The following is a 23,477-nucleotide window of genomic DNA, read 5'->3' as shown; positions in this document are numbered from 1 at the left end:
GACCTAGCACTAAGGTCAGCCTGTGGGAGACATTTCCATTCACACCAACATGGTAATTCTTTTTTGTTGTTGTTTTTGTTTTGTTGTTTTTTTGTTTGTTTGATTTTTCAAGACAGGATTTCTCTGTGTAGCTTTGGAGCCTATTCTGAAACTAGCCCTTGTTTGTAGACCAGGCTGGCCTGCAACTCACAGAAATCCGCCTGCCTCTGCCTCCCAAGTGCTGGGACTAAAGGAGTGCACCACCACTGCCCAGCAACATGGCGATTCTTTAAGAAAAGTAGTGTTAAACCCCTTTATGGCAGGGTGTAGGTATTCACTGAGGATGAGCGTGTTCATAAGTACCTGTTCCTTTCTGTGTACTGTATTTCCCAGACGAGAAGAGAGAGCACTGGAAAGCAGACCTCTGAAGGCGCCAGTGAATATTATGACCGCTATATTGAAGACCTGAAGAGACAAGGATTTCTGCTCCAAGAGCGCTTCACAGCGGAAGCAACACAATTAGCATCTGAAAAGCTGCAAGCAGTAAGCCAGGATTGTGCTGCTTTGGTTGAGTGGGGAGGGGGTGTGTGTGGTTGTTGTTTGGTTTGGTTATTTTAGATACTCTCTCACTTTTTTTTTCTTTTTTCTTTTTTTTTTTTTTTTTTTTTTTTTTTGCATTTTCGAGACAGGGTTTCTCAGTAGCTTTTGGTTCCTGTCCTGGAACTAGCTCTTGTAGACCAGGCTGGCCTCGAACTCACAGAGATCCGCCTGCCTCTGCCTCCCGAGTGCTGGGGTTAAAGGCGTGCGACACCACCACCCAGCTACTCTCTCACTCTTTAGTCCAGGATGGTATCAAACTCAAACCCCCTGCCTCAGCCTTCTTGGTGCTGAGATTTTAGTGGGGTACCACCACACCCAGCTGATTTTCTTTTTAAAGCAGAGCCTTACCATGTAGCTGTCTGGTTTAGAACTTATTATGTAGATCAGGCTGGCTTTAAACTCACAGATTTATCTGCCTCTGCATCCAGCAATTTGAGTATGTATTTTTAGTTATTTTATGTGTATGATGTTTTGCCTGTGTGCCTGTCTGTATACTAAATGTACAGACGAGTGTTAGCATCCAGGCACACCTTAGCCTTGCCCCTTGGGAACCTGGCATGGCACAGTTCTGTGCATGGCAGACAGAACCCTGTCCCTTTAAGAGACAAACCCTGCCTACTCCCACTTCTCTGAGGAGGCAGCTCACTGTCTCTCTGTCTCTCTCTTTCTATCTCTCCCTCCCTCTCCTCTCTTCCTCCAATAAACTTTCCATGTGAGTCCTGCTTGGTGGCGTATTTGTCTTTTATGTGCCATGGGACCTCCTAAATGTCCCACCTTACTCTGTATTCATAACATTGAAAGACCCCAGTGCTGGGCAGTCTTTCAGGCTGAGGAGACCCTCCCAAGGAACAGCGAGTCACTCTTCGGATGCAAATAGCAAGAGGCTTTATTTAATACACAGGTACCTGGGGCGGCTTAGTCTCTCGGAAGACAAGCGCGCCTGCAGACTGGGGGAAGGTCTTTTTATAGGAAAGAGGGCAGCAGAAGCAGATTACAGAAGCAAATGCATCGTTAGTGGTCAGTTGGAATGGGGCAAGGGGCACAGGTGGTTTTTCCTCTCCCAGCACAGATGTATGGGAACAGACATCCTGTTAATTGATGTCCTGTCCTAATCTATGGATATAAAGATCCTGTTTTGCAGCCAGGGACCCTGACCTTACTCTGCACTTACAGTCGTTCGTCAAAAGCTTTGTGAAATGACGTTACAGCAGATAAGCTGGGATCTTTCATAGGGGGAGTTGTCTTCTTCTGTGAATTACTGACATTCTAAGTTGGGCACATGTGCTGACTATGCAAACGGGAGGTTCTCATTAGAGCAGGCCAGCTGCGGGTTCCTTATCGCTTGGGGCCAGGTGGCTGACCGGCTGACGGCAGATATCTCGCCTGGCTTCTCCACCCTTTTTCTCAAGTCGAACTTCCCTGCTCTAATTACTTGCGTTGCTCCAAAGTTTAAGCCTTGCAAAATGGCATTACTGCTGCTTAGTGAGTGGGGGTCTTTCATTCCCCCCCCTTTTTTTTTTTATCATGGATTTAATCATAAATTCATGTGTTTAAAGACCTCTACGTCATTCTGCTTTAATATCTGATATTGCTGGGAGAGTACCATGGTTTGGATAACTGAAAGTCTGTCTTTTATAAATTGCACCAGGCGATTTAAAATGTAAGGGCCGATTGTAAAGATAAGAAGTAAAATAAGTAGGGGCCCAGCTATAATGGAAATTAAGGCTTTTAACCATGGTGATTTATTAAACCATCCTTTAAAATATCCTTGTTGAGAAGATAGTAGAACATCTCTAGGGTTTGCAGAATAGCTCTTAGCAAAACTATCTGAATGAGGCTTGAAAGTAACTACATGGTAGACATTGTGAACCACTGTAGACCCGAGAATAGCACCCAACATTGTGGCAATAATAGTCTATTGACTACAAAGAGCTTAACTCAGCCCTAAGAAACACATGGATGCCTTCTCCTAAGAGGCAAGTTTAGTATTATGAAGACAAATCTCTTTTGCTGTAGACACCGGGAGTGTTGTTCCTCAGCTCCAGAGAATGTGCCGGAGAAGTCAGTTTCGGTCCAGCTGGCACCACATGGCATTTACGAGTTTCCATTGCATCCCGTAGCATCAGCTTTATCCAAATGTACAGGGTTGTGTCCATTGTGAGAACTTTAACAAACAATGAGAGAAAATGCAATACAGGATGACAAATGTTTAAAACAAAACAGAAAGCCCTAAAGCCAGAGGACAGCCAATGAGGACATAAATATCTTTTTGAGACTGACCTTACCCAGGCTTCACATTTGTAAGTACAGCATCAAAAAGTTTTAACATCCCATTGATATCTATTTTATTATATATTAAATTACATCTGTTTACCTTTTGAAAGTCATATCATTTTATAACCCCATAGATTAAAACAAGATTTTCCTGTAGAAAAACAAAACCTGTCAAGAGGTAAGGAGGCTTTAGGTGTGTTTGCTTCTCTCTGCAGTTATCTGCACAAAACGGTCTGATCTGGAAAAGTCTCAAACTGTACTAAATAATTCCTGTCAATAGGTCCCAGACACACAAAGGAGGAACAGAACAGAATTGTCTTTTGCTTCTGCTGTCTGATATTATGCTTCAAAAGACATTAAAAATGAGCAGAGCCCTGTGGGTTTCTGACTTTAGGAAAGAAGAGCCTTAAAGGTGATGTAAGCCCATCTTACAGCAGATGTGCCTGCCCTGTGCAAGCCTTGAGCTCAGGATTCCATCATCAAGGTCAACCATTGTCAGCAGATACATGAGCAGCAGCTAACTAGCCAGGCAACAGAGCTAGTGGCAACGATGCCGGGGTGTTTTGAACCCAGAACAGGACAGGAGGGAGGGAGGTCTGTCCAGTCATTTTTGCTGGTCTCCAGGGCCAATTATATCAATTTGTTTTTTTAGAATCTTACTTATCCTATCTATCTGACCTGAGCTTTGAGGTTGGTAAGCTTAAGTTCCAATTGATCCCCAATGTCTTGGCCACATCCTAACTTGCCTGGGCAACAAAGGCAGGCCTATTATGGGACATGATTATCTTGGCCATCCCAAACCTTAGGATGATTTTTTTTTTTTTTTTCTGATCTTCTTAGCCATTACATTGGGTGTCTCAATCTTGGTCAATGTATGATGGCTATCTTCTTTGGCAAATGCGTGGCCTCCTGGAGGCTCAAAATTTCCGCAGATGTCAACAGTCCTTTTTGTCTGTATATTGCTTTATATATATATATATATATAGGTGAGGGCAAAAGCATACCTGCTGTTAGTATAGACGTTTCCTCTGCCATCTGTAGAGCTTGTATCAAAGCCACAAGTTCAGCGTTCTGGTCGGGCCACCATCCCTGAAGGGAGGCTACTGGCCCAGATCATTTGCTTCCTGTCCACCAATGTTGCCCCCGCCTTCCGCTTACCTTCGGTCTTCTGTACCTGCTTAGCTCGGACCGCCAGCCTTGTACCCCTGGCAAGCTTCACCCTCATTTTCGGCTCTGCCTGGCACAGCTTAGCCTGCCATTTTGCCATTCGCCTGTCCTTTAGGCAGATGCTGGTAGGATCCATAGTCCATCGACGTCAGCCCAGCACAGGAGCAGTAGTCTGGCACAGGAGGGCACCTGTGGTAGCATGGTGACTGCTGTATCGCAGTCTGACATGGGTGAGGGGAGCAAGACTGTAGAGTGAGCAGTCAGGGCTCATGCAGGCTTTAGAGCAAGCACAGCATCAAGGCAGTTGCTAGGAGGTGAGGATTTCTTCAGCGGTGAAGGCAGGGAGAGGTGGTCATCCTGGTGAGGAGGGCGTGGTAGAGGCAGAGGCAGACAAGCAGCCTGTGTCTCCTGCAGAACTGAAAACAGCAGCGAAAGCAAAAGTCCCTCGTTTGGTCAACAAAAGGCTTTGGTCATACATTCAGAAGTGACCAGGGAGGAACGAGTCATTTATTTGTCTTTTTCCCAAATTTATAGTTCGTAAGGTGTCCAGTTTGTATTCTTTACTCAGTTCCAGTGTCCCTCTTTATCTGTCTTTGATCTTCTGTTGCCCAGGCTCCTAATCTGTCTGAGTCCTATCTTTCTTTTGCTTCCCGCCTCTCTCTCTCTCTCTCTCTCTCTCTCTTTTTTCTCTCTCTCTTTCTCTCTCTCTCTTTCTCTCTCTCTCTCTTTCTCTCTTTCTCTTTCTCTCTTTCTCTTTCTCTCTTTCTCTTTCTCTCTTTTGTGGCTACTGCTGTCTGCTGACCTTCAGAGGTTGGGTAAAATGCCTGTAAACTTTCATTAATCATTTAAGGAACACAGATTTTAACTGGCCCCTGGAGAACCTCTCTTATCTCAGCCGAATTAGTGGGGTGCCTTGCAGCCCCAGCCTGAGATTTGCCATGAGCCCAGCATTTTGACTGTCAGTTTCTCCCTTTAGAAGAATGAAGATAGATCCATATTTTTCTCTATGCACAAAACTGAAATCCAAACAAATTAAAGACCTTAACATAAAACCAACAATATTGAACCTTTTATAGAAGGAAAAAAGTTTAAAATTTATTTTAGCAAAGGATATAATCAACAGAACGTAATATCAACCTGTAGAATGGGGAGGTATCATGAGACATATAAGGAACTTAGGAACTTAATCCTCATAAAAACAAATATTTTAGTACAATTACGTCACAGACCAAAACTGTAAATTCTCAACAAATGAACTTGAAGTGACTGAAAGATATTTAAAATTTGTTTAAATGCAACATCCTTAATCATCAGGGAAATGCAAATTAAACAATTTTGAGGTTTTATCTTATTCTTGTAAAACTGACCAAGATTAAAAATATCATTTGACAATTTATGCTTACAGCTACTTTGAACATTAGCATGGTGGACTTTCAAAATTAGATAACATATTACCTTAAAAACTTAGCGACATCCTTTATATTATCATTGACAGAATCTGAAAACAACTCAAAATGCACCTTTTTTATATTAATAATAAATGAGAATCTTCGCCATGTTTTTTTTTTTTTTAATAGCCATAAACATTATAAAGAGTCAAAAGGACCATTTTAACTCAACCTCATCATTTAGTAACACCCCCTTTGCCATTGTAGTGGGGTGAGAGGCTTTAGCAGATCTTTGTCTTGTGGGGCAACTCAGGGCCCCCACCTTATCACAAGCATTGTGAGCAGACAAGTGTTAAATTCAGATCTAAACATGGGCTGGCTTAGAAGCTCAGCTGGGCTGTTCATATGGCCCCGGCCCTGTGCCAGGCCTTCTACAGCAATAGTTCTTGAAGACAGTGTAGTCCTGCATCCATCTAAACAGAACTGGGAATTTACTTTTCTTCTAGACACACTGCATAGTAGTTTTTTTTTTTTTCAAATAGCATATTATTTTAAAGTGACTTAATTTAATTTTCCCAATTTTTAAACCAGAGGCTTTTACCTGGATGCAGCACATGATGACTGGTATAGAGCATCCCCAGAAGACAGATGTTATTAGGGCTGGCAGGCCCTTTTAATGTCAGCTTATTCCATTAGCTACTACTCCTGAATCCACACTTATCATTTATCAACAGCCACAGGGAAATTTACTTGCAATCTCTTGCCCTACTGCCAAAATGGAAAGGTCCAGGTTCTTTAGGGGACCTTTGCTTTTTAATAGGGTATCCGACCCCAGAGAAATAGCCTACTGCAGGTTCCCAGGCTTAGTTCTGTGACCCTGGCGCTAGCACCAGCTATTTCCCCTGGGCAAGGGCCACAGATCTTTAGTACAAGGTTTTACATGGCATTTGCAGATGGGGGCTGCCATTCAGTCTCTAGCACCTTATTTTCTAAGGAAAACAAGCCTTCTCCACAGGGAACCCCACTGGGGATCCTCCCAGGACCTGGCTTCAGCCTCAGCTCTGTCCACAGTGAGCTCCTAGTTGTATAGCACAAGCTTCCCACATCCCATCTCTATACTCACAGCAATCTAGCAGCTTTTCTCTGAATGGGATTCCAGAGGCCCCAGGAGGTATTCCCTCCAGGGAACTTGTGAGGTCAGGATTGGTCCACTCAGTTCCTCTTAGCCCTCACACTGCCAGTAGCAGCTGGGAAGGCCTTTGCATTGGCTGTAGGGGGAGGGAACACCTTGGACTGTCTAAGGCAGCCCTCCTCCCCCAGTCCTCTCGTGCGGTGCTGGTGGACTTCAGGTCAGCAAGGGAGGACGTCATTTTCAGCACAGGGATTTCAGGGGGGCCACGGCTGCCCGCTTCTCTGACTCGGGCCAGGGTTGCTGCCATGCCCCGCCCTGCGTCCTGCTGAGAGGTTTGCTCAGAGCTGGAGCCAGTTGCCCCGCCTAGGCCTGGCTCCAGGCTGTGCCTCAGGAGATCACAGTCCTGTTCCCTCCCCCCTCGCGACAGCAAGCAGGGCAGTTCAGCAGCAGAGCCTAGAGAAGTAAAGGAAGGGCAGACTGTCTGCATTTCTTTTGGATTTTCCTAGAGTTAGGGTCAAAGAGATGGTTATTTACTGCCCCATGGTACCAGATTTAGACTCGAGTACAAACAGATATACAAAACAAAGAACATATTAAGCACAAAAATACACAGACAATACAGATGCGCGGGCGCGGTTTCGGCATAATGCCGAAAGCAAAATTTCAGACGGAGACTCTGAGGATCCGGATTCCTCGTCTCCCAGAAGAATCACGTACCCTTCGGACTGTGGGGGTGCCCCGAACAATCCTATTCGGTAAGGATTCACAGAGTTACCGATGGGCCAGGCACCACATCCGGCCCCCAGATGCCTCTGAGACGTCTCCCAGGGCTGCGGTCGGGAGTGAGAGCCCGTCGGCTCCTCCGCGGGTCCGCCCGATACAGATCTAGTCAGCCAACTAGTACAGATTCAGTCGCAGGCGCAAACACAGAAACACCGAAGCACAGACATTCACGGAAAACAATCGCTGGCCAGCTTACCTCCCGGTGGTGGGTCGGTGATCCCTGGGCAGGGGTCTCCAGATCTCGCTGGGGCCTCCAAATGAAAGACCCCAGTGCTGGGCAGTCTTTCAGGCTGAGGAGACCCTCCCAAGGAACAGCGAGTCACTCTTCGGATGCAAATAGCAAGAGGCTTTATTTAATACACAGGTACCTGGGGCGGCTTAGTCTCTCGGAAGACAAGCGCGCCTGCAGACTGGGGGAAGGTCTTTTTATAGGAAAGAGGGCAGCAGAAGCAGATTACAGAAGCAAATGCATCGTTAGTGGTCAGTTGGAATGGGGCAAGGGGCACAGGTGGTTTTTCCTCTCCCAGCACAGATGTATGGGAACAGACATCCTGTTAATTGATGTCCTGTCCTAATCTATGGATATAAAGATCCTGTTTTGCAGCCAGGGACCCTGACCTTACTCTGCACTTACAGTCGTTCGTCAAAAGCTTTGTGAAATGACGTTACAGCAGATAAGCTGGGATCTTTCATAGGGGGAGTTGTCTTCTTCTGTGAATTACTGACATTCTAAGTTGGGCACATGTGCTGACTATGCAAACGGGAGGTTCTCATTAGAGCAGGCCAGCTGCGGGTTCCTTATCGCTTGGGGCCAGGTGGCTGACCGGCTGACGGCAGATATCTCGCCTGGCTTCTCCACCCTTTTTCTCAAGTCGAACTTCCCTGCTCTAATTACTTGCGTTGCTCCAAAGTTTAAGCCTTGCAAAATGGCATTACTGCTGCTTAGTGAGTGGGGGTCTTTCAACATACAGTCCAGAAGAAGGCACCAAGTCCCATGGAACTGGAGTCACAGGTGGTTATAAGCCGACATGTAAACACTGATAATCAAACCCAGGCCCTTTGGAAGGGGAGCCATTGCGCTTAACCACTGACTCATCTCTCTACTTTTTTTTTAAAATATGTATTTATTTATTATGTATACAATATTCTGTCTGTGTGTATGCCTGCAGGCCAGAAGAGGGCACCAGACCCCTTTACAGATGGTTGTGAGCCACCATGTGGTTGCTGGGAATTGAACTCAGGACCTTTGGAAGAGCAGGCAATGCTCTTAACCTCTGAGCCATCTCTCTAGCCCCTCATCTCTCTACTTTTGACTTCATTTATTTTTCGTTTGTTTTTGTTTTTGAGACTGAGTTTCCCTGTGTAGCCCTGGCTGTTCTGGAAGTCACTCTCTAGACCAAGCTGACCTTGAACTCAGAGATCCACCTGCCTCTGCCTCCTGAGTGCTGTATTAAAGGTGTGCGCCATCTTGTCAGGTATGGCATCTCACACTTATAATCCAAGGCTGAATTGAGAAGATCCGAAGTTCATTTATCCAGAACTGCACAGTGGGTTTGAAGCCAGCTGTGATTTCCTGAAGGCCTGTCTCAAAGAAGGAAATAATGTCTTAAGTAAAAAAACAAAACAGGAACAAATCTGGCAGAGGAGAAGGGAAGCTACGAAAAACCATAAATTTAAAAGAAGAGATGAACACTGTTATTCTTAAAAACGATCCCTGTGCGGGCCATGAGAAAAGCGGCTACAGCTTCCCACCAGCGGGAGGGCATGCGGGCGGCAGGTAACAGACACCTAAACACAGGAAATAGCCATAAGTATTTATTAAGGAAGAGGGAGGTAGAAAGAGAGAGAGAAGAGATAAAAGGAGAGAAAAGAGATAAAAGGAGAGAGAGAGACAGAGAGAGACAGAGAGACAGAGAAAACGCATGCGCACGTCAAGGAAGCAGAAAAGGGAGGGCCCAAGATGGTGGTGGGCAGGTCAGAGGTAATGGGAGTGGGCGTGGCTTTCCCTTAAAGCGACAGGAAAGCACAACAAACACTGGCTAGGATGTGGGAGAAGCCACAAGATGTGTTGTGTATCTTAGCAACAAGCTCAGTCTTTGAAAGAATTCTCTGCAGTCGGGGCTATGACTCCAGGCTCCTTAACTCTTACTGCATGTGGTTTAATGCCACGGATAGGTCTACATCTTACAGAGTATAGGAAAAGGCAAGAGGAAGAATAAAATGGTAGAGAAGTGTTAGGAGTGGGGGCCTCCAGCAGGAGTATGTGCAGTGAGCGATGAGGAACAGGAACCCCAGTGGGGAAAGGAAGCCTGAGTTGCCAGTTACCCAGCATCCTAGTATGCACTCTGTTGCTGTCACAAGATACACGAGGCTAAAAACCTTACGAAGAAGTTTATTTGAGCCGGGCAGTGGTGGCGCACCCCTTTAATCCCAGCACTCAGGAGGCAGAGGCAGGTGGATCTCTGTGAGTTCGAGGCCAACCTGGTTCCAGCCTAGTTCCAGGACAGACTCCAAAGCTACAAAGAAACCCTGTCTCGAAAAAAACAAACAGCAATAATAACAACAAAAAATAAGTTTATTTGACTCACAATCTAGTGGCTTGAAGGTATAAGCCCCTTGACTCTGGCATCCTGTTGAAGACCACTTGTCTACATAATGACATGGAGAACATCCATCAAGAAAAGTGTCCATGCACACTGAGGCTCCGCCCTGTGTTCTGAGTACTCTCCACCAGTCTCTTCTTTCAGGGTCGACCACTGTGGGGTGTAGTGGGGATTACTACCCCACTGTTCCACCGTGGGGACCAGGCTGCCAGCATATGAACCCTGAGGGACAAATCAAGCCATTCCCTGCCGCAGTGTCTGGCTATGGGAGTGGGTGCCTCTCTTGGGCTCTGTTACGTTTTCTAATGCTTCCTTTCTGGATATATGCTGTTGTTTTGTTTGTGAGGCTGGACATGGAACCCAAGACAGGTGCTCAACTACTGACCCATATCCAGCCCCTGTGTCTGTTTTACAAAAAATGCTCATGAGGACTTTTTTTGGTGGTGATTCTTTGTGGTTTTGTTGTTTCAGTTGCTTTTGGAGGAGGTCATAAGTTCAGGCGCTTTGAGCCAGGAGGTGAACGCTTTGGTGGAGATGATCTGGGCAGAAGCTCTGGGGCACCTGGAGCACACACTTCTCAAGCCGGTGAACAGCATAAGCCTGAATGACGTAAGTCAAGCATGCCATTGAATCAACACAACGAAGCTACTTCCTGGTGGACTGGTGTACACGGTAGTGCTAACTGGTTGCTTTCCTCTGAAGTCCACCCCTCACTGTCCTCTCCTCATTCTCTGAAGAAAGGGAGCATCAAGAGAACCAGATGTTCCTATCACGTTGGTTCTCAGTGGTGGCCAATACAGGCCTAAGCGTTGGTACCAGGGGTGTTGTTGCCAAAAGACAGAGTGGTAGCGCCCCTCATCGATACCCAGATCCTGGCCTACTTCGAAACAACTCCTTCAGCCTCTCACCTTCTCAGTGTCTTAGGGAAGGCAGGCTTGCTTCTAGCACACCAGGACATGGTGTTCTCTTTTCTATTACGTATAATGGTGGCTGAAAGAACAAGTGATTGACAGAAGATATTCCCAGTGATGCAATGTTCATAATGTACTCGCATAATTAGGATTATGTCTCTGGTTTGATGCTGACATCGCTCTATGTTTCTCTATGAAAAGCAAGTCTTAGCTGGGCGGTGGTGGCGCACGCCTTTAATCCCAGCACTTGGGAGGCAGAGGCAGGCAGATCTGTGTGAGTTCAAGGCCAGCTTGGTCTACAAGAGCTAGTTCCAGGACAGGCTCCAAAGCTACAGAGAAATGCTGCCTTGAAAAACCAAAAAAAAAAAAAAAAAGAAAAGCAACAGTTGCATTTGTCTTCCTGTCTGTTCATGTGCACATATGTATAGTAGATGATACTGCGTCTTTCCTCAGTGGTGTAGCCACTCATAAGTTGCCATGATCCAGAGAATAACCCTGCACTTAGACAAATGCGAGCAACCCTCAGTAAACTCAGTGGGTTGTTTTTAGAAAGATGTTTGTGTAGCGGGGCACGTGTTGAGAAGAAGGATCCAGGAGGAGCAGGAGAGGGATGAGAGAAGGAGTGGGTCTGATCAAAATGCACGCATGTGTAAGACTACCAAAGAATAAATTAAAAATCGTTTTTAAAAAGACGCGAAGAGCCCCTAGATGTGTCCCCACAGTTGATCCGAGACCAGCTTTGCAAGCATCCTCCTTGCTGGCCTCACTCACAACTGAGCTGGACCTTAAGATCAGCGTTTGCTCTGGTGGCTGTGTGAGTCAGTTTTTAGTCACTATAAGGACACACCAGAGGCAATCCATTTCTACCGAGAAGATTTCTTATGACCCACAGTTGTAGATCTCAGGCTTTGATAGATTGGGCCTGTTGTTTGGGCTTCTGAGGAGGCAACGCACCCTATCAGGAGTGTATTGTGATGCAAAACTCACTCACTTCAAGGCCAAGAAGCAGAGGGAAAGAGAGGCTCTTCCTCCTAAAGGTCCCACCTCTTGCCTGAAGCACCTCCCTAGGGACTAAGCTTCAAAATCCGGACTTTAGGAACACAGTTAAGACCCACACCAACGGGATTGAAACTGTGAAAGATTTAATAAAAGATATTCTATTTTTTTAGAGGCCCAAACTGTAGCATAGTCAGCAGTCTACAGAAAACTCGTAGTTCCAATGTCCCCAGCAGCTATTTCAGATACTTTTATGCACATCTCTTCTATGATTGTCAGGATTTAAACTTTAAGAAGCATATTTGCTTTCCTGTCTCGTAGTTCCAATGTCCCCAGCAGCTATTTCAGATACTTTTATGCACGTCTCTTCTATGATTGTCAGGATTTAAACTTTAAGAAGCATATTTGCTTTCCTGTCTCGTAGTTCCAATGTCCCCAGCAGCTATTTCAGATACTTTTATGCACGTCTCTTCTATGATTGTCAGGATTTAAACTTTAAGAAGCATATTTGCTTTCCTGTTGGCAGGTGAGTAAAGCAGAGGGGGTTCTCCTTCTCGTAAAAACAGCACTGAAGAATGGAGAACCAGCAGAGCAACTGCAGAAGACAATGGCCGATTTCTACCGACTGATTCCTCACAAACACCCGGCATCTGAAGAAGTTAACCTGAGGTTGTTAGCTCAGAAAGAGGACCTTTGTCAGGTACGGCCCTGGAATAAAGAACTCGGTTTAAAATGTGTTGCACTGTTATGACTTTAAATTTTGGTGAATTGGGACTGAAGAGATGGCCCAGTGGTTAAGGGCACTGACCACTGTTGCAGAGCACTGAACTCAGTTCCCAGCACCCATGTGGTGGCCCACAGCCGTCTGTAACTACAGTTCTAGGGGACCCAGTGTCATCTTCTGGTATCTGTGGGCACCAGGCATGCATGTGGCATGCATAAATGCATGTGGGCAAAATACTCATACAGATAAAAATAAATAAGTTTTTAAAAAATGAAATAAAACTGGGCATGGTGGTACATGCCTTTAATCCCAGCACCTGGAAAGCAGAGACTGGCAGGCCTCTGTGAATTTGAAGCCACCCTGGTCTATATAGTGATTTCAAGGTTATCCAGGGCTCTGTAGAAAAGCTCTGTGTCAAAAACCCAATGAAAATATAATAATGATAATAATAATAATAATAATATCTATGTGGTGAATAAAGCCAGGCAGGGTGGTGCACACCTGTAATCCCAGCACTCAAGGGAGGCAGAAGGAGAAGGAGCAGGAGCTCAAGGGCAGTCTCAAGTACATAGCAAGTCTGAGACCAGCCTGTCTCAGGGGAGGGAGCGTGGTGATTAGGAGCTCTTGTTGCTCTTGCCAAAGATCTGGTTTCAGTTCCTAGCACCCACATGGTAGCTCACGGCCATCCACAATTCCATTTCCAGGGGACCCCATGTCCTCTTCTGACTTCCACCAGGCATATGCGTAGACACATCCATACAGGCAGGCAAAACATTTTTACATACAAAATAAAAGATAAATGAATCTTGTAAAGATGATGCGTGTGCCAGACAAGGTGGCCCACACTTTAATTCCAGCACTCAGGAGGCAGCGGCAGGTGGACATCTTTGAGTACCAGACCAACCCGGTCTACACAGTGAGTTCTGCGACAGCCAGGGCTGTGCAGAGAGACCCTGTCTCAAAAAAGAAACAAAGCAAAACGAACAAAAAAGTCATGTTTGTGGTGATTGTGTGTGTGTGCTCTTGGTGTCAGTTTGTGGTGATTGTGTGTGTGTGCTCTTGACGTTTGTGCTGATTGTGTGTGCTCTCGACATCAGTTTGTGCTGATTGTGTGTGCTCTCGACATCAGTTTGTGCTGATTGTGTGTGCTCTCGACATCAGTTTGTGCTGATTGTGTGTGCTCTCGACATCAGTTTGTGCTGATTGTGTGTGCTCTCGACGTCAGTTTGTGGTGATTGTGTGTGCTCCCGATGTCAGTTTGTGCTGATTGTGTGTGCTCTCGATGTCAGTTTGTGCTGATTGTGTGTGCTCTCGACGTCAGTTTGTGGTGATTGTGTGTGCTCTTGACGTCAGTTTGTTGGGATTTGGAATCCACCTCTCGACATTTCTGTGAGGATGTTTCTAGAGCTGTTTTACTGAGGAGAGACGATTCACCCTGAATGTGGGCAGCAGCATCCCATGGACTGGGGTCCAAGACTGAGTGCAAAGGAAGAAGTGAGCTGACAGCAGCATTTCATGTCTCGCTGCTTCTTGACTGCAGACAACATGACCAGCAGTCCCACGATCCTGCCACCAACTTTTCTCCACCATGGTGGGCTATCCTCCCTAAACCAAGAACCTAATCAATCCTTCCTTCCTTAAGTTGCCTTTGTCGGGCATTTTGACACAGTAGTGGGAAAAGTAGCTAATTTAAAGTATAATACTAATGCATACTTCCACTGTGGTATCAGTGAGGCAATTCTTTCTATGTCTGTCTGTCTGTCTGTCTGTCTTCGAGATGGGAGTTTCTGTTATGCATCCCAGACTAGCCTTCAACTCCTGGGCTCAAGTAATCCTGCCTCAGTCTCCCAAGTAGCCAGAAAAACTGGTATTGTACCAAGCCTTCTGATTTTTAGAAACTTTGTTTTTCCTTTTGAGAACAGTCTTGCACTGCAAGTTGGGCTGGCCTAGAATTTACTGTCTAACCTGGGCTGGCCTTGCACTCATAGCAGTCTTCCTGCCTTTCCCCAAGTGCTAAGGTTACAGATGTGAGCTGCCATGCCCAGATTTATTTAGTTTAGTATACTACCACCACCAAATTAGTCAAAAACCTTGTAGGAAAAACTAATTTTTCTCTTTTCAGAAAATATGAAGGTAATACACACATTCCCTTGGATGTGTGGTAGCTAACTTCTCTGTATCACTTCTACCCACAGCTAGTGAGAGACATGGTGAATGTTTGTGAAACTCATCTATCCAAACCCAACCCGTCGTCTCTTGCCAAGTACCGAGCCTTGAGATGCAAAATCGAACATGTTGAACAGAACACTGAGGAATTTTCCAGGGTTAGAAGAGAAGTGTTGCAGAGTAATCACAGGTAAGCACAAAGCAAGTCCCTTGGGCTCTGTAACAATGCTGCTCTTTGAGGTCCTGTTAAAAAGCCAATCGAGGTAATTAGAGAAAGTAATCCTCTACTTTCAAACAAGACACCTGGAGTTAGATGACAGAGAAGTGCTTTCTTCTGTGTTTACGGTATTATCTCGAGGGGCTGCCGAGATGGCGCAGTGGGTCGGAGCACTTGCTGCTAAACCCTATGACCTGAGTTTGATCCCCAGGACCCACGTGGTGGAAAAAGAGAAGCAGTCCCACAGGTTGTCCTCTGACCTTCATAGGAGTTCGGTGACACCCATGGGCATGGACGTGCGCCCCCCCCACACACACATACACACACACACACATACACGACAAATACAAGTAAAATTTAAAAAGAAAACTCAGTCTCATCCAGGGGCATATCCTGAACTAACAGGTTTTCCTCATTCTCCCACTCTGCTTTCTCGGTGACTCAAATTTTATTGCTATTATTATGGTGATTGTGTGCATATATGATGTGTGCTTGTGAGTGTAAGTGTACACCTATCACAGCACCCATGAAGGGGTCAGAGGACAACTTTCCAGGGTTGTCCCTCTTCCCTGTGGACGCTGGTTTACTCCACAAGCACTTTCCCCACTGGGCCATCTTGCCAGCCTGTGACCTAATCTTGTCGAAGGCTAGATTTAAACTTCCAGAGGACAAAGGTGGCACAGCTTCTTAGTGTGCATAAGGCCTTGGGCTCCGTCCCCAGTGTCACACCACCACATACACAGTGTTTCAGTTTCTCTTCTAGTTAAGAACATAGCGCAACGTAGGTGTGCATTCTTCTGACATGTCCATCTATGCATGAAAAGCTCAGGGAAAGTTTTATTATTACTGCATTTTATTTGAGTGGTATGGGGGTGTGCCGTGGCATATGTGTGGGGGTCATAGCACAACTCTGGGAGTCAAGTGTCTCCTTCTGCCCTCTGGGTCTCAGAGATAGCATTCAGATTGTCAGACTTGGTGCCTGCCAACGCTGGGCTGATTATTTTTTAATAGTCAACTTTATACAGCCGTCACCTGCGGGTGTGTCTGTAGGAGGCTGTCTTGATCGTTAACTGAGCTAGGAAGACTGGTCAGCACCACTCCATAGTTTGGAAAAGCTAGCTGGAAGAAAGAGCAAGCAAGCAGGGATCTATGCTTTTCCTCTTCCCTTGCTCTTGGTTGTGGGTGTGGTATGAGTAGCTGTTCTGAGTTCTGCCTGTACCCTTCGTCAGTAATAGACTATTATCTGGAGCTATAAACCAAATGAATCCCTGAGTTGCTTTCAGTCAGTGTACTTTAAAACAGAGCAGATGGCCCAGTCCACTGTGGACAGTGGCAGCCCTGAACATGTGCTCCTGAGATGTGTAAGAAAGCAGTTCAGGGCTGGAGAGACGGCTCAGAGGTTAAGAGCACTGGCTGCTCTTCCAGACGTCCCAAGTTCAATTCCCAGCAGCCACATGGTGGTTCACAACCATCTGTAATGAGATCTGGTGCCCTCTTCTGACCTGCAGATATACATGCAGGCAGAATACTGTATACATAATAAATAAATAAATTTAAAAAAGAAAAAGAAAGCAGATCAAGAGGAACCAGCCAGTAAGCAGCGTCTCTCTGTGGTCTCTGTTCAGTTCCTGCCCCCAGGTTTCCTGCTTGATGGACTGTAACCTATAATCCAAACAAAAACAAAAACTCTTTTCTCTTGCCTTTGGTCATGGTGTTTATCATAGCAGCAGGAAGCAGTGTGTATGTGTGTGTGTGAACAGATTAAGTAGATTCTTTCATATGTATGTGAATGAAATGATACATTCTCTGTAGTTGACAAAAATTTGGAATCATATTTTGCATAAACTTTTGTGGTATTTATTATTACATTTATTTAGAGAGAGAGAGAGAGAGAGAGAGAGTGAGTGTGTGTGTGTGTGTGTGTAAACGCATGCACTTGCCACAGCGTGCACATGAGGATCAGAGGACAGTTTGTCAGGGCCGGTTCTCTCCTTCCACTATGGGCTCTGGAGACCATCAGCTTACTGACAAGTGCCTTTGACTGCTGAACCACGGACATCTGAGTTTTCTGGAGTTTTCACTCATTAATGATTTTTATTTTTTTTCTAACTGTGAACTCAAGGTTTTCTTCTAATTCTTCCAATGAGAGTCCAGGAGATGTCTTGCAGATATTTAGAGTTGGCAGAGTGAACGAAGCCACAGAGTTTTTGAGCAAACTGGGCAACGTACGGTCCTTATTCCATGGATCTCCCGTACGGAACATTCTTGGAATCTTGTCCCGGTAAGATGCAGTATCTTTAACTTTTAGTTTTCAGACTCCTGAATGTGAAATGTTCCCTTTTCTTGTCTACTTTTGTCTAAGTTGTGTGTCTTTGATCCTAAACAATGCCAAAGTAAATAAACAAATCACATGGACTTTTCAGTTAAAAGCAGCAAATCTATTCATAGAGAAAATTATGTCACTTAAATTTTGTATTTGTAATTATGTATTATATATCTGTGTTGGTTTTTTTTTTTTTTAAGTGTTCCACATAGGTATGAGTTGCTCCTTTAGAGTTTGGGCATGGTGATGCCTATAATCCCAGTACTCAGCAGGCTGAGGCAGAACAAGTTGCATCTAGTGCAAGCCCAGCCTTGGCTATAGAATGAATTCAAGGCCAGCCAGGGCTGTATAGAAAGACCCTGACTCAAAAAAACAAAACTGCAAATGAACACACACATACACACACGCACGCGTGCATGTGCAAAGCCAGAACAATCAATTACTCTTTCTCAATGACCCCATATAAAAATGAGCTAGTCTACATTTCACAGTCAGTGTCCAGGGAGTGTGGGTTATTTACCCAAAGCACAGCCCTAGTTTTCTGATTGCTTTGGATAAATTCTCAATATTGGAGGAGAAGTTGAAGTTACAGGGTTAAGGAGAATTGTGAGTATATTTCTGTCCTTTAATCAAGCACTTAGGAAAATTGACAGGTACCATCTAGGTGTGACAGTGTAACTCTGGAGGTAGAGGCAGGAAGATCTCTGTGAGTTCAAAGCCAATTTGGTCTGCATAGCCAGGTCCAGGTCTCCTGAGGCTACATAGTGAGACTCTGTCTAAAAAGAAGAAAAGGAGGAAGAGGAGGAAGAAGAAGCTGAAACTTAAGGGCTGGGGATGTGGCTTGTAGTAGAATGTCCGCCTAGCATGAGTGAGGTCCTGGATTCACTCCCAAATTCTGAAAAACAAATTAATTGTATAGAAAAGTTCTTTCTGTATAGGACAAAACCCCAAAAGCCAGGGTTTCTCTGTATAGCATCCCCGACTGTCCTGGAACTCACTCTATAGACCATGCTGGCCTTGAACTCACAGAGATCCACCTGTCTCTGCCTCCTGAGTGCTGGGATTAAAGGTGTGTGCCACCACTGCCTGGTCTCAAAAGCCATTTTTCAAAATTAACTCAATCTTCTGGTGCAAAATTCAAACAATTGATATTTCTGTAATCCATAAGAGAAGCCTGCCTTGTCCTGTCTGTGTAGAGAATACCATGGTTTTTGTGTTGGGAGAGTTCTGTAGTGATGAATTTTTTTTTCTGAATATTTTGAATCCATGACTGGTTGACTGCAGGTATGAAAGGCCAGCTGAACTCTGACCTGAGGTTTGTAAAGACAGGCCAATCTGCTGTTGGTCACTGAGTTTCAAGGCTGTGTGGAAGAGTCCTTTCTTCTGGTAAATCATGGACCTGCCCTCTCTTTCAGAGGACTGCTTTTACCTAAAGTAGCCGAAGACCGTGGTGTGCAAAGAACAGACCCTGGAAATCTGGGAAGCGGCATTTACTTCAGTGACTCACTCAGGTTCGTGTGTTCTGTACCATCCCCCACCACTGAGTCCTCCTTGCAAACTTTTTTTTCTTTCTTTAGTGAGGGAGTCTCTCACCCATAAACATACCATTGAAAGTAGCCAGCTCCCTCAACATACAGTAGAAGCATGGCTTCTGTGGTGAATGTGTGGGGAAATTGTGTTATTTCCTTGCCAACAAACCAGGACGAGGAGCAGATAGGCCCTCTATTGTGGCATCTTGGAAAACCAGAAGGTGGAGTGTCCTAACTGCTGGACAGACCAAGTATCCTGAGTAGGAGCCTGCTTGAACATGGAGAGATGGTACCAGCATGGGTGTTCCAGCTGAGGGGGGTGGTGAGGATTACTGTGTGAGGTCCTGTCCACTGAGGTTCAAGAGACCTAAGAACTAGCTGTTTGAGGAGTACTCTGTGCCCTGGGGAGAGTGGAGAAGGTTCAGGGGCATTAGGGTCCACTGGTGTGGGGGCAGGGAGACAACTGTCAGCATGTGAATGGAGAAGGGACCTCAGAAGGAAGAAGTAGGGTAGATACCCCGCCAGTGGAGGAGTTTGGGCTGGGAGGTGATGAATAAGGAGAAAGGGTCTGCCATAAAGGACTTGAAAGGGCTCAGACCTGTGGGGGAACGTGGGGTGGCCCTGAGACGGGTAAGGGCAATGAGGAGAAGGGAGAGCCAAGATAACCTGAGTTCGCCAGGCGGTGGTGGCGCACGCCTTTAATCCGAGCACTCAGGAGGCAGAGGCAGGTGGATCTCTGTGAGTTCGAGACCAGACTGCTGGTCTACAAGAGCTAGTTCCAGGACAGGCTCCAAAGCTACAGAGAAACCCTGTCTTGGGGTGGGGGAGGGGGAACCTGAGTTCAATGGAGAACTTGATTAGCTGTTGATTGTTGAGTCCGTTGGCCTTTTCCACCTTTCCCAAGGATTTTGGGCGGCAGGGGATGTGGAATTTCCAGCGGTTGAGAGCTTCTGACACAAGCTCTGTGACCCTGGAAATGAAGGCTGGGCCATTGTCTGTGGTCCGTGGGACGCCAAACCGAGGAATGATGTGGTCCAGGAGTACCTGAGCCACCACATCTGCCGTTTATCTGGAGACCAGAAATGCTTCTGTCCACCCTGTAAAAGTGTCCACAAGTGTTCGGAGATAACTGAGCTTTTTATGAGTAGGCATATGGGTGAAACCAACCTGCCAATCTTGGCCCTGTTGGTGTTCACGAAGCTGATACAGAGACTGACATATATGGAGAGCCCCCTGTGAATTGGCCTGGGCACACGTCTGACAGGAGGAGTCAACCTGTGAAATATGATCTCAGAGATGGGTGGGGTCAAAGAGGGGCTCTAAGGAATGGAACAAAGCTTTTTTTTGTCCAGCAGTTAGGACCTTTACCCTATGTGGGGCCTATGTGTAAAGTCTGGTGGATGTCTGAAATGATCGACCATACCTGGTCTTGAAGAAGGATGAGACGGGGGCTGCAGATGGTTTCGTGGTTAAGAGCACTGCCTGTTTTTCCAGAGGTCCTGAGTTTATTTCCCAGCAACCACATGGTGGCTCCCCACCATCTACAGTGAGATCTGGTACCCTCTTCTGGCCTGCCAGTATACATGTAGGCAGAGCACTGTATACATAATAAATAAATACCCCCCCCCCAAAAAAAAAGAAGAAGAAGAAGAAGAAGGATAAGACGGTCTTTAAGGCGAAGTAGGACTGGCTGGTGGTGAGGAGCAACCTCAGGAGTGGAAGTGTCCCATACTTGGGGATATACTGGATCAGGGAGAGCAGGGACAGAACAGTCTGGGATAGGAACCTGAGAGGCTATTAAAGTGAGAAGAAAGTGTGACTCAAGAGAGGGTGTGGGGGCCAAAGTGAGTGTGGCCCTGAAGCAGCTGAGAATATCTCCACCCTGTAGAGGTACAGGGCAAGCAGGTGTGACTAGGAAGGAATGAGAAAAGAATCACCCTGCAAAAATGCAGGGCAGTGACAGAGTCTTAAGTAGGAAGGAACAGGTCCTGTCTACCCCCATGACTGAAATTGATGAGGGGAATGTAGGGCCCGGATGAGATGTTAAAACACAGTGGGTAGCTCCCGTGTCCAAAAGAAAAGTAATGGACTTACCTGCTACCTGCAGTGGTACCCTAGGCTCAGAGAGGGCAATTGGAGTCACCAAGTCTGGGCTGCATCAATCCTCTGCCAGGCTGAGTAGTTCAAAGGCTGGCACAGTCTCACTTGCCAGCATTGGTGAAGCTGGACCTCCATGATGTGGCATAGAGGACAAGCCCGTATGGGGGCATTGTGATTTCCAGTGTCCAGGCTGCTGGCAGATAGGGCATGGCCTCATAGGCAGCGGAGGTCCAGGGCAATACCTTGCCAAATGGCCATTTAGGCCACATTTGTAACAGGCTCCCAGCAAGATTGACTTAGGCTGAGCTCTGGTGGATGGGATAGAGCCTCATAGTCAACTTCCCTGTCCCCCTCCTGGGGGTCCTGGTGGCCTCAGGGCAGCTTCTAGGGCTTAGGCTTGGAGCATTGCTGCAGCCTCGTCTTTTGGGAGGACTCAGCTGCCTCTTCTCGGGGATTAAAAACTTTAAAGGCCATTTTTTACATGTATGGGGTTTGGAGACCTTTTTAAATTTTTTCTTTCTTTTTTGTTTTTTTTGTTTGTTTGTTTGTTTGTTTTGTTTTGTTTTTTGAGACAGGGTTTCTCTGTAGCTTTTGGAGCCTGTCCTGGAACTAGCTCTTGTAGACCAGGCTGGCCTCAAATTCACAGAGATCCACCTGCCTCTTCCTCCTGAGTGCTGGAATAAAAGGCATGCGCCACCACCGCCCAGCTTAATTTTTTTTTTCTAATATTTGGTGCTGACTGAGAAATGAAATGAGTAGCCAGGACCGTGGCTCCCACTGGGGAGGCTGGGTCCAGTCTAGTACATTGAACCATGGTCTCTTGTAATCGGTGTAAAAAAATGACTGGGTTTTTGTCAGTGTGATTTCCCAAAGATTATTGAAATTAACTATTTTTTTCTGAGACCATCTCTGTACCCTGAAGGAGACAGCGGACCATGATGTCCCACCTCTGTGGCCCATTTTGGCCTGGTTGATAATCCCAGTGTGGTTCTGTGGCTGGCAGGGCCACTTCCCCCACAGGGACTATGCTATCCACTAGGTGGGTCTCATCTGCATACTGTCTAGCTGCTGCCTGAATTCTACTTGGCTCTTCAGAAGTGAGAGTAGAGGCCTGGATGACAGAAATCATGCCAGGTTAAATCGTAGGTCTGGGACAAATAGCGAAACTCCTTAATATAAACAGAAGGATTAGCAGAGAAAGAACCCAACCGCTTTTCTGTCCTCTCGGGAGGTAGCAGGAGCTGATGGCATCATTAAAGTCCATGTTCCCTTCTCTTTTCCGGACCTCTCTCTGACAGAAAACATCTAATTCCTCAGAACATCACTGTGCAAAGTCGGGCAGGTGCACATCTCTTGCCCAACTTTTCACAGTGATGATCTAACTTGTATCTTTGGAGATGCCACAATGGTGGTAAACTTTGGAAGGTTCTCCCTGGGAAGTCTTTTGACAATACAGGCTTGAGTATCCCTTGTCTGAGGAATTAGACATTTCTTTCAGATTTGTTGTCTGGGTTTCTGTCCTGCCTGGTTCCCACAATCGTTAAGTCCCAAAGAAATTGCACAGAGGTCTACATTAGTTATAAACTGATTGGCCCATTAGCTCAGGCTTCTTATTAACTCTTATAACTTATATTAGCCCATTATTCTTGTCTATGCTAGCAACATGGCTTGGCACCTTATTCAGCAGGGCAGTCACATCTTGTTTCTTCTGTGGCTGGGTCAGGACTGCAGACTAGGACTTCCTTCTTCCCAGAATTCTCCTGTTCTCGTTGACCCATCTCTACTTCCTATCTGGTTGTCCCGCCTATACTTCCTGCCTGGCTACTGGCCAATGAGTTTATAACTAATGTAGACCTCTGTGTGATTTCTTTGGGGCTAAACAGCTGTGGGAATCGGGTAGGACAGAAAACCCCCACCAACACAGATTTGAGATTTTGTGTATACACGATGACATAATCTTTGGGAACACCCAAATCCACATGTGACATTCATTCATGCTTCATCTACACCTGATCAATGTAGCCTGCTGGTGATTTTATAGACTGTGTTTAGTGCGCCCACCCTCAGACTGCAACCATCACAAGGTTAGGGCAGAATTTTCCATCTGTAGCGTCACACCAGGGCTCAGCCTTTTCCATTTCAGAGTTGTTTCAGTCCTTGAGTCACAGTTTTGGATTTGAGACTCCCAACCTGTTTCTTACGCAATGAAGGTAGCGGGTGATAACCTCTGCTTCTTTCCTTCTCCGTGCAGTACAAGCATTAAGTACTCACACGCGGGAGAGACAGACGGCTCCAGACTCCTGGTTGTCTGTGATGTTGCCCTGGGAAAGTGTATGGACTTATTCAAGAAGGACTTTTCTTTAACCGAGGCACCTCCGGGCTATGACAGTGTGCATGGAGTTTCGAAAACAGCCTCTGTCCCCACAGACTTTGAGGTATTTTATTTCGGGAAACATGCAGACCTGGGGTTATGGGTCAGTAGCTAAGCCCTTGTGGAGCACTTAAGAATAAATCGAACAATCGGGCAAACAAACAACAAAAAAAAAGCCAAAACAGACAAAATGGGCCCCAATGTGCAACCACCA

The 23,477-nt window shown here is 46.0% G+C and overlaps 1 protein-coding gene across 1 annotated transcript in view; it reads left to right on the top strand.

The window, feature by feature from the left end:
• The window catches only part of Parp4 (poly(ADP-ribose) polymerase family member 4), a 104,667-nt gene that overhangs the window by 20,084 nt on the left and 61,106 nt on the right, over window positions 1–23,477 (top strand). Inside the window, exons 7-13 of the mRNA XM_041634155.1 lie at window positions 373–522; window positions 10,398–10,535; window positions 12,360–12,533; window positions 14,753–14,913; window positions 17,063–17,221; window positions 18,679–18,774; window positions 23,144–23,327. Of these exons, the coding sequence (XP_041490089.1) occupies window positions 373–522; window positions 10,398–10,535; window positions 12,360–12,533; window positions 14,753–14,913; window positions 17,063–17,221; window positions 18,679–18,774; window positions 23,144–23,327 (1,062 nt within the window). The remainder of the gene's footprint in view (window positions 1–372; window positions 523–10,397; window positions 10,536–12,359; window positions 12,534–14,752; window positions 14,914–17,062; window positions 17,222–18,678; window positions 18,775–23,143; window positions 23,328–23,477) is intronic.

The sequence above is a fragment of the Microtus oregoni genome, unplaced genomic scaffold (genome assembly GCF_018167655.1).
Source record: "Microtus oregoni isolate MIOR12 unplaced genomic scaffold, Mior012 000045F_ref0000178, whole genome shotgun sequence".
In the NCBI taxonomy this organism is placed as follows: Eukaryota; Metazoa; Chordata; class Mammalia; order Rodentia; family Cricetidae; genus Microtus; species Microtus oregoni.
This window is presented reverse-complemented; position numbering and strand designations above follow the sequence as displayed.